The sequence below is a fragment of the Artibeus jamaicensis genome, unplaced genomic scaffold (assembly GCF_021234435.1).
Source record: "Artibeus jamaicensis isolate MK-2021 breed Jamaican fruit bat unplaced genomic scaffold, CSHL_Jam_final scaffold_537, whole genome shotgun sequence".
NCBI lineage: Eukaryota > Metazoa > Chordata > Mammalia > Chiroptera > Phyllostomidae > Artibeus > Artibeus jamaicensis.
The window spans coordinates 36,523,080-36,534,107 of record NW_026522047.1 but is presented as its reverse complement, the minus strand read 5'-3'; the positions used below and the strand labels follow the sequence as shown (position 1 = coordinate 36,534,107).

Genomic DNA, 11,028 nt, shown 5'->3' with positions numbered 1-11,028 from the left:
AATCTAAGATAGACAGTAGCAGAGCATTTGAGACCCCAGCTTATGTTGTCAGTTTGGCTCAGATAAACTCTTAATACAAATTTCCTAGCCCTGGCCTGGCCACGTGGTACTACTGGTCAGAGCGTTGTCCCAAAACACTGAGGTTGCAGGTTCAGTCCCTGGTCAGGGCACAAAGAAGAAACAACCAATGAATGAATAAATAAGTAGAACAACAAATCTCTCTCTCTCTCTGTCCCCTGCCTCTTTTTTCCTAAAAAGTCAATAAATAAAGTTTCCCTAAAAATATAAAACTGGTCAATAGCTATTCTATACATGCATATAAAGTTCTATAATTTCTCAAGCGCCTACAAATTCACTAAGTGCCCATTAAATGAGAAACAGACCCAGGGATTAACCTAAATCCCAATCAAAATCCGCTGATGGGGTAGGTTTGATGCCTGCCCCAGGTCCCAGCCCTTCCCAGACACTGTCCTGTGGTACCCAGGGTCCTGAGCATCCCGAGCATGCAGCTGGCAGCCCTGACGGAGCGCTCCAGGGACTCTGGGAGCCAAACACCTTGCCTTGCTAACTGATGGAACAATCCTTCCCCCCCGTGTGTTAAACTGATGCTCTGGGAAGAGGGAGCCATCCACCGTGGTGTGTAGGGAGAGGAACAGTCTCCGTTCCCAGTGGAAACCAGTAGCAGGCACTGGAAAGGTCCTCAGGAAGGCAAAGGCATCGTGAGTAAAGTCACTTAAGCCTGGTCAGATGTACGTCAGTTATAAATAATCTCCAGGGCTTTTAATCCTTCCTGTTAAGAAAGAGTCAGTTCATTCCGGGTAATGAATGAAGTCACTTTGTGCCTCAACTATCAACTGAGACTCTTTGGAAACTTGTCCAGAGGCTTAGACCCAGTGATCCCTTGCTGGGAATGCAGCCAAGGACATGAATAAATGTTCACTGCAGTTATCATGGCAAAAAATGAAAATGGAACAATTCGGTTATCTAATAGCATACGGGTGGTCAGGTAAATTGAGCTAGCTTAATGCACCAAAGCATAGTGGCATTACCCAAAACGGCAAATATGGACAGATCTGTATCTGCCCTGTGAACACATCAGGTACAATTCTGAACATGTGAATACAAGGCTGGGGAGTTCAGTATACAAAAATAAGTATGTTAAAAATAGTTATGCCGATGAAATGGGTAATTATTTCAAATTGCTTTCATATTGATTTTCAACTAGAAAGGAAACACTGTTTGCAGAAATATATACTTTAGTGACATAGGGATATGTTTATTTAATATAAATGACTAAAATGTCTATTATAAAAGACACAGGTGTATGTAGAGTGAGGCAAAAAGACTGGATGGAGACAAAAAGTTATCAGTAATCTCTCTAAGTTGTGAACCATAGATGACATTTTTTCTCTATGATGTGATGTTATTTTTTTTCCTAAACTTTCTACAAAGACTGTCTCTTTTGAGAATTAACATATGAATAGAAGGATGATAGGTAGGTAGATAGGTAGATAGAATGGATGGGATAGAGGAAAGATAGACAGGAGGGTGAGGGGTAATGAATAGATGGGTTCCTGATAGATAATAGAGAGATAGGTGACAGATAAGATGGATAGACAGATAGAGCTATCTACCTTCCTTCCTTCCTTCCCTCCTTCCAAATCCCTTTCACTGAGATGAAATCAAGACCACAACCTTCTAAAAGGAAGAGTAGGCAGTTACAAATGTCATAGACCATCCGTGCTCAGCTCTGCTCTGCTTCTCTGAGACAGGGTGGAAGAGAGTCCTCCCCACTGTGCTCGTGCCCATCTCCTGACCCGTCTGCTCCAGGCTGTGCTCCAGCAGGTGACTCCAAGTAGCAGAGGCTGCATCTCATCCAGGCTCGGAGCCTGAGAACCACACACACAAAGGCTCCAGGGTCTTGGTTTCCGCAGAGATGGGCCCAAAAATTAGAAACCCAAAGGGCTCAGGTTTTTCCCACTAACATGAAGCAGAATACCTACAGGACGTCTCAGATGTTTACTTCATTCATTCATTCATTCATTCATTTGTTGAGCAGCTACTATACATCTCGGGAAAATAATTCTGATGCAAGGCAGTAAGTGCTCAAGCCCTACCAGCACTTCTCCCAGCAGGGTCAGGGACATCTGAGCCGGACGTGAACAGTGAGTAGGATGTCACTAGATAGATAATGGGAGAGAGGGTCTCCCTGATCAGCCAAAAGCATGGGAAAACATGAAAGTATGGAAAAAGAGAGCACTCTCAGGGGACAATAAGCTTTCTGTGCAGTAGGTACAGTACACCTTGTGGAGTGGGTGATGGGACCATGAGAGGCTTCTGCCATGGGGACACTAATAGGCCACCAAGCCAGGCGTTAGGGGTGTTGAAGCTTGTACAATTAGAGGAAGGGGCTTTTAAAAGAAAAGATAAAGAATAAAATCTTCTTTTTTGCAAAGCTTATAAAAACGGATGGCCATGTGGCTACATTACCAGGGTCCCTCCCAGGAACCAAGGGACTAAGAGGCATGAACCCCACGATCCCACTTCTGTGCTCATCCTGTGCCGTGGGTGATGAGCAGGCGCTGAGGGATCTTAAGGAAAAGAGTGAAATGATAACATCTTCATTTTAGAAAAAACAACTTACAGGTCTTCATACCCATGACTCCTTATCAGGCAAAGCAAAAGGTTCTCTTGTCACTCACAGCTGAGTGAAAGAGACAAAAAAAAGAAAAAGAAATTGAAAGAGTGGCCCTATGGCCTGCCTGTTCCCTGCCCTGCAGAGGCAGGACAACACCCCACCCCCATGCTGTGCATCCTGGAATGAAACATGCCCCGTTGGCACTGCCAAGGGCCAATGTCTTAGGCAGATGCTGCCAGACAAGTCCCAGCCAGCTGATGACCTTGCAAGTGCCACTGTCTGCACAGTGGCCTGAACGGCATTGAGTTCGCCTTCCGTCTGTCTGGCCCTGTGATTTCCTTTGTTCGTTCTTTCCCTGGGCTGTGATAGGTATGCACTGGGCCGCATGTACGGTAATTCCACGTCATGGTGGAGCCCAAAGCCTCGTGCTGTGAGACTGTTAGGCTGAGGCTGCCAGCAAATGTCTAGGACAAGCGAGGGCTGAAACCCCAGCCACCACTGACCGACTGGGGTGGGGAGAGCTACACAGCCCCACCTCCCATCCTGGACCTCAGCATCCCAGGCGGCACAATGGGGTGGATGGATGACAGAGACTCACCTGGGGCTGTGGATGAGAAATATCCCATAAAACTCATTGTAAAACTCCCTACATCTAGAAGGTGCTATTAAAGTAATGACTACAGATTACGATCAGAATTGAAGGGGAAACATATGCCCAGCTGGGCCCTCCCAAGCCCACTCCTTGGCCAGAGGGCCCGAAAGAACAGAAGACTGCCCTTGACTCGAGCAAGTTACAACTGCTACACCAGGGAGAGAGCCAGACATGGGTGACCTGCACGGGGACTGAGTAATCCCCAGTTTTTTCCAGGCAATTTGTGGCTCGCATTTTAACCCTAAACCTCATAAGAAGTTTCTTCCTTTAATTGCTGGCCTGTGCTCTCCTTCCTCCCCACCACGTTCCACACAGTTCTGAGAGCCCACACACCTGTCACCGCCACGTCCGTACCTACCTAGTAAAGAAGGCAACCCGGGTATTTCTCAAACTACTTCAAAAAGGAGGAAAAAATTAGTGTGGTAGCCTTAAGTAAGCAAGTAATTGGACAGAATTTATTTCCTATCTTGAGATAACACCTGGTTCTAATTTACAAGTGCGAAGATACCCTGGGGAGAAAAGTGTTCTGCAGATAGACTATAAATTAGTCTTTTTTTCCATTACTAATAATAACAGCACTGTTTCCAATGTATAATATTAGACTTTATGACTTCACCATAAACTCAAAAATCAAATGAGCCACCCCTATAAATCACAACTTTTTAAAATGAAAAAAAAAACTGAGGAGGCATGATATCTCTGCCTCACTTGAAAATGTTTTCTTTTTTGCACAACTAGAATGGTCATTATACAAAAAGTGTTTATTTAAATTAAATATTTTAGACAAATCAATATCTACAACCATCCCAAAGTATGTGTAGTTCTTAGCAGAAAATGGACAGTTCAGCTTCACATCTGTGATCATGTTTTACAAGATAACATTAATACACGTTCCAGACGGTGCCAGTCTATCATCCTGCCAGTGATTTACTATTTATTACCAAACATTGTATACAGTAACAGCATAAAGATTAAGCATATTTTATAAGTGACTTTACAATTGGACTCCTTGGAAGGAAAAAAAAAGGATCTTTCAACAATACAAAATAGAAGGTGAAAATAATAGGAGAATATATAAAACATATTTCATACAAGCAATAATATGCTGACATTAATAGACAAACAACTAACTGCCTTTTTGCTCACTGTTAGGTATGTCCGTTCGAAGGAAGTCTGAGCGAAAGACAGCAATGATGCGGGGTGAGGGGCGGGGCTCAGAAACCTGCTCTGGATCACAGTGGGTCTCTGCTCTTTGGGAAGCGAGCACAGCGAAGGTGCCGTGGAGAAGTCGTGTTAAAGTGCCGTGTGAGGATGTGACCTGAAGAACCATCTGGCTGGTGAGGAGGGTGAACTCCCGCCCCAGCCATGGGCATCGTCAGTCTTGGAATCTTTCAGTTAGTGGCCGAGTCAGGTATGGAGGAAGAGCAAAGGGAAAACAAACTCGGAAACAAAAACAACCGCAGGAGAGGCAGAGAAGGAGTTGGAGATGCGTCTGCAGAGGGGAGTTGGACTTTTGCTCAAGAAAACAACACCTTGAGAAGAGGGGAAATTCTTTTTAGGTCCCCTGTTCTTTGGGTCATTAGAAATAGGGAGTTGACAAAAAGCTGCCAATGTCAACAAGAGTGTCTGACGTGGGCTGCACAGGCATGCATGTGAGGGTGTGTGTGCATGCAGGGGTGCGTGCTGCGCGTCTCACACACTGACTGCATCTGTTCAGGCTGCAGATACTCTCTGGAAATGTGTGCATAATTAAAAAAAACCATATAAAATATACTTAAAAAATACAGGTTGAATCAATCTCATTTTCAGCGACACAGCCAACCCCAGCGGTAAATTTCCCAAGTCAAGGTGAGTGTTTTCTTTTCTCAAATTGGAAAGGAGTCCATCTGGATGACTAAGACCAGATGCAGTACAAGTGCAGAAAGCCCTGGGCTGTGCCCAGGGAATCATCACAGGTTACACCTTAACCAGTTGGTTGAGTCAAACCTCGTTTTCCTTTCAGCCTTTCAAGAATCCAAAGTCAGAAAACCCTGGAGCAGAAGGGACCTTGGATGTCAATTGTGCCCCTCACTTTACAGATGGGGGTGCAGGCTGGAAGGGGAGGAGAGGCCAGCTGGGGTGTCACCAGCCCTCTGAGGATCCTGGGTCCCTGGATCCCAGCCCACGGTTCCCTCCGCATGAAGACCCCAAGTTCGGCTGCATCCGTGCGGCTGTGTCGGAGCCTGGGCGGTGTCGGTGCTGCTGGGCTTCTTGCACATTCGTTTTTGAGATGGGGACAGGGAGGCGAGGTCTGTGAAAATTCTACCTTGGAACCAGCGTCTCTCAGCAACGACCTTGCCTTATTCCTAGGTGTAGCCGGTGCAGACTCATTTGAAGGAATATACTCAGAATGCAGACTTCGGGGAGTGGGGCAGGCAGGGAAGGGGGTAGAGAGGGTCCTCGGACCTGCGGATTCCGGATCGCAGCACCCGCAGGGCAGACGCGCCCGCCCCGGGCTGCAGCACCGCGAGGTGGCTCTGCTCAGTGCGCAGGACGGAGAGTGGCGGCGTCCAGGCAGGGCAGGGCGGGCGGCCGGGCTCTAGGACACGCTGTAGCTGTTGTAGTACGTGGCCGTGGCGTCGGCCAGCACGGAGATGAGGCTGGTCTCTGTGGGGCCCGTGGGTGTCGCCTGAGAGCTCGGGGCATGCCCGCCGAGAGCCACGGCCCCTGCAGCAGAGTCAGGGTGGCCGGGAGTGTTCAAATACTGGTCGAACTCATTACGATCCATGTCCCCCAAGAGTTCCACCTGGCTCAGCTGATCCAGCGCATCAAAGCCGGGGTGCTCGGGAGGCGGGGAGAGCTGGCCCAGGTGGGCGTGAAGGTTGGAGTGGAGAGGCGGGTAGGTGGCCGGGGAGTAATAGGCAGGAGACGGGGGACAGCCGGGAACAGTGGACATCATGGAGACGCCCGGGGACTGGCCGAGGGCCAGGGAGCCCAGCGGGTGCCGGCAGTGGAGAGGGCTGGGGGCGTACTCGGGGGAGTAAGGGGGCCGGGGCAGGTGGGGGATGCGGCGGGAGTGCGCGTGCTCCTCCTGGCAGGGGGAGGAGAAGAAGGTCTGCTCCGGCTCCAGCACGTCCAGGGGCGACATTTCCGGGGGCGTGGGCAGCCCGTAGGGGTACGTGTCCGTGCTGCCCGGGGTGCCGCCGCCCGCCGGCCCCTCGTGGTAGCAGCCCCGCAGGCTGGGCAGGGCCGCGCCCGGGGAGTACTCACCCCTGTCCTCTTTGTCCCCCAACGCCTCCCGGCTGGCGCCCCGCTTCTCGGGCAGGGCGTTCTGGTCCCGGGAAAGGGAGCTCAGGAGGAAGCCGGGGTCCACGCGCTTGCAGAGGCGCTTGGCCTGCTTCTTCCTGCGCGGGCGGTACTTGTAGTTGGGGTAGTCCTGCATGTGCTGCAGGCGCAGCCGCTCCGCCTCGTCCACGTAGGGCCTCTTCTGCGACAGCGTCAGCGCCTTCCAGGACTTTCCTGCTCACACAAGTCAGAGAAGGCCACGTTCAGCATCTGCACGGCTTGGGCGGCCGGTGCACCTGTCTCAGACTGGCGCCCCCGAGCACCCGACGGGCACACTCGGGCTCCCTCGTACCCGCCCGAGCCCCGTCCGGCCCGCGGCCCCACCTCTCCACCAAGTCCAGGAAGGCACTCCCCCTTCGCGCCCTCTTCCCAGCGCAGAACCTGCCCGCGCAGCGCACCGCGGGGCCAAACCCACCTCCCTCGCCTGCATGGGGCAAAGCCACTTCATGCCAACCACACACACAGTCACATCACCTCATATAAAACCCATCAGGTAACACAAATATGGAAACGATGCGGGCCCCACAGCGAAAGGCCAATGTCAGCCACGGGATAGAAACATGTAAGGACCGCGGCATTGATGTGGATACTTTTAACCCTTGGAGAGACAATTCTAATTATTTGTGCATTTTAATGAAAACTCTCTGCCTTTGCTGATGGTTGCTGTTTCTCAGGAAGTGATATTGTGATATTTATTTATGGCATAACTCTCGCAGGCCTTCCCCTACCGAGCCCAGGCAGAGTTCGGTAGTGTCACAGACATAACTGAATTATAGGATCTCACTTATTATCTCTTACATCTGAAGGTCAAAAGGACTCCTCTGTGTGAAAACCTGACCACGGCAGAATGCTAGCATTGGCCTGCGGCATGCACATATGTAAGACTGCAACAGGCACACGTGTACACACACAGGCCCGTGTACCGCAGCTTCCTGTCATCTACTCAGGACCCTCTGACCATGGCAGGGGCACCTGTGCAGCCGCTGACTTTCCACATGGAAGCAAACACCCCTTAACTTCCCCGGTCTCTGTTTTCCTCACTAGAAAAAACATTGTGATGCTACCCAACACAAAACTCTCTGTAAAAAGCACCGCACACGTGCGTCCCACTGGTATGAAATGCCGGTGTCACTTGTATTTCCTATTTGTCCTTCTTCGCTTGTGTGTTGTTTTGTAAACTGCTTGAGTCTTTCAAAGTGCACTGCACATCCTGCCAGCTGCAGGTTTTCTGAAGGTCACTTCTGGACCCCTTAGGTGGTTACCTCCTAGGGTGAACTCAGATTCTACAACTTTGACAAGTTCCCCACACAAATTCCCTAATGTGTGCTGAAGTTTCAGAGTCACTAGCCTGGAGGACAGGCCCGGATAAACCCTGTAAGGAGAAGGGCACACCTCCCCCCAGAACCCTCTGCACAGGGTGGAGTAGAGCTGTGTGTGGCCACCCTCCTGCCCCTGCCGTGCTGGCTGGCTCTGCACCCAGGCCCTCAGAGGCGGCTGGAGGATGGTGATTACTAAAGGTGTCTCACCACTGGGATGAAACTTTATGACTATTCTGACAGTCATCAATTAATGTCATTAGCTGTCACTTAAAAGGGCAACATAAAAAGTGTTAGGAACTCTGGATTTGGAGCTAACTGGTCTGCAATTCCCAGTGTAGGGCTGACACCACAAAGTTGCTGCAAGAGACCCAAGCCCCAGATGCACCCCCACCCCCCGTCTGTGAACTGAGTACATAAAATGTGGCTCTGATTTTAAGTGTACCCGGATGTTGCAGTATTAAGAAAATATAGGTTAATTTTAAATGCTGCTAAATGGGTAATTGCCTTTATGTGTTTTCTCTAAATAATTTTAGTAGGGGCTAAAAATACTAGTGCTCATGGGTGAAACTTGTAATGTTAAAGATTAGAAAGCTTATAGTCAAAAAAATTGGCACTCACACCCAGTCCTTTCCTTTTCAAAGTCAGAAAGAAAAGGGTCGGGCGAGATCATGGGAGTGGAAATAGATCGTCCTCTGAACAGATTAGAAAGACCGTATTTGAAAGAGCAACATCGGGTTGGTTCCCTTCACTCAGTGCCAACGGCTGTGTGGTTAAGCAGGAAGGAATCTGTGTCTTTCCTGCAAAACGAACTGTAACCTCTGAAAGCTTTCGTGCAAAGGGACAGCAGGGATCAGCGTATCAGAGGTATTTATCACCCAAGTCCCTTGGCCTGCCCTTTCCCTGGACGCAGGCAGCCTCAATTCTACAAGGCTTCCCAAATCAAGTTCTGCTCCATCTCTGGCCCTGGATCTACAAAGAAACCCTGCTGTACTCCTGCCACAAGAGCATCTAGGAAGAGCACGCAGGACCCACACACACAACAAAAATTAGGAGCCCACAAAATAGAGTTTTTATTTCTTAAGCAATCTGAGGGAAGATATACACTTACAGGTTGAAGAAAATGTTTTATTGTTGTGTATATTAATTCATTTGTCTTTGGGCCAACGGTGTAAAATACAGTTTTAAATATTTTTTATGGAGGAAGGAGCTCACTAAGATGAGGGCTTCCTGGGCAGGGCGAACCAGGAGGCTGGGCCGTAAAAGGCTCTTTGAAGTCGGTCGCTGGACTGCAGGAGAGACCCCTCTGCCAGGCCCTCGGCTTTATCAGCAGAAAGGGGGGCAGCCTCAGTCCCTGGTTCCGACCGGAAAGGAGCCCAAAGCTCTGACAGAAAAAGGAAACCGGCTCCTTTGGTTTGGGGTCTGGTGGGGTTGGGAGAGCAGGGCTGATCTCTGGTTACAACACACTGTCCCTGCCCACAGGGCCTAGGGTCCCCTCCACACACAGTGTACTTTCAAAGGTTTCCACCAGTTAAAATGGATAAATACTGCATCGAAGGGGCTAAGAGGTTAGGAGTAGGGTGGAGTTGACAAAGTGTTCAGCTCCAGACCGGGGAGAGACTAGAAACCCTGACAGGAACTCTGGCTTTTCCGACGTGCCCTAACAGCCCCTCTCTCTCTCCTCTGGTCTGGCTCACCCTGTCCCTAGTGCCACCACTCCTGCTGGGACCGCACAGCATCTCTAGGGAAGCAACCAGGTCAGGCTCCCAGACAGGCAGACAGACAGACAGACTGCCCTCAACAGCTGCCCTAAGTATCCAGATGAAGTTAAGTAAACTGGTGTGACTGAGAAATGGCGTCGAATGGACTCTACTCGTAGTAGTCTTTTTTTTTGCTGTTGCTTTAATAATAAACTTAAAGTAGTGGTGCGTCCCCACAAGGTCTCTCTATGAATATTCGTTAATGGTCGTTACCATCTCCCTCTGTGACGGTGCCCGCGGTAAAGTGGTTTCCCACTGTGGCGTCCCCAGCAAAGGCCAGTTCCACCCCGTCTCAGGGTTTCCATCCTGGCAGTTTCCTGGGTGCGGGTCTCCACAGCCCGGCGACCCGGGCCTGGACGCTGTCCCGCTCCGTCTGTTCTCTAGGACCCCCGATTCCTCTCCTGACTTCACGAGTGGACCTCCGAGGCCACCCCGGAGCCACGTTGTTTCACTTTGGGCCTTGCCGTGGGGTCCCTACTCTGAATCCCGGCCACGGCGCTCACACCCGCGCGGGCACAGATGCCCGACCTTGCGGGCACCGAGACGCCCGAGTTCTCCGCGCGCCCCCACCGGCCGGGTTCTGCCCCGCTCTGCGCGCTTTGGCCCAGGCCGCTTCTGCCTGCGCCCCCAGCCCGCGACCTCGGGGCGCGCCCTCCCGCCCGATCACTCACCCAGCATCTTGCTGAGCTCGGCGTTGTGCAGGTCCGGGTTCTGCACCGCCAGACGTTTCCTCTCGTCCTTGGCCCACACCATGAAGGCGTTCATGGGCCGCCGGATACGGCTCTCCGACCCCTTGTCCCCTGGAGGGCGCGGGGCCGCAGGCGGCGACAGCCCATCAGACAGCTCGGCTTCCAGAGCCGGGCACTCGAGCCCCTCGGGCCACGGGTAAGTTCCCAGCAGCGAGGCCATGGCCGCACGGGGGTCGCCTCGCTTCGCCTCGCGGGGCGGGCGCTTGCCTGGCCCTCGCACTGGTCGGGGCGTCCAACTTGGCCCGCAGCCGCCTCCTGGCCCCTTATTTATCAGCTTTGGGCTGTCGCGTCCTCCAGTGACTCTGGAAGGCGGCTCCGCCCCTCCCTCCGTCTCCGCGCGGCCCCCTCCCTGCGTCCCGGGACGCCAACTCCCCTCACGGACCTGCGGGGAGCGGGAAGAGAAGGAGGGCCGCTTCCCATCGCCCGCCCCCAGCCCGCCCCTCCGCCTCGTTGGTCCCTCCAGGGATTCCGCGCCCCGCCGCCCCGGGGCCGCCTCCCGGCCCGCCCGCTCCCGGCTCAGGTGCCGCAGATCTGGGAGGCGGGCACCGCCCGCAGTCACCTCGTCCGAAAGTAGGAGCCGGACTCCAGG

General features: G+C 51.8%; 1 protein-coding gene across 1 annotated transcript; it reads right to left on the bottom strand.

Annotated features, from left to right (window-relative positions):
- Positions 1–4,033: 4,033 nt before the first annotated feature.
- On the bottom strand, positions 4,034–10,800 carry SOX7 (SRY-box transcription factor 7). The gene is made up of 2 exons (XM_037135605.2): positions 10,362–10,800; positions 4,034–6,788 (listed from the first exon to the last, which is right to left on the bottom strand). The coding sequence occupies exons 1-2, from the start codon at positions 10,597–10,599 to the stop codon at positions 5,869–5,871; spliced, it is 1,158 nt and encodes a 385-aa protein (XP_036991500.1). The 5' UTR covers positions 10,600–10,800; the 3' UTR covers positions 4,034–5,868.
- Positions 10,801–11,028: the final 228 nt, after the last annotated feature.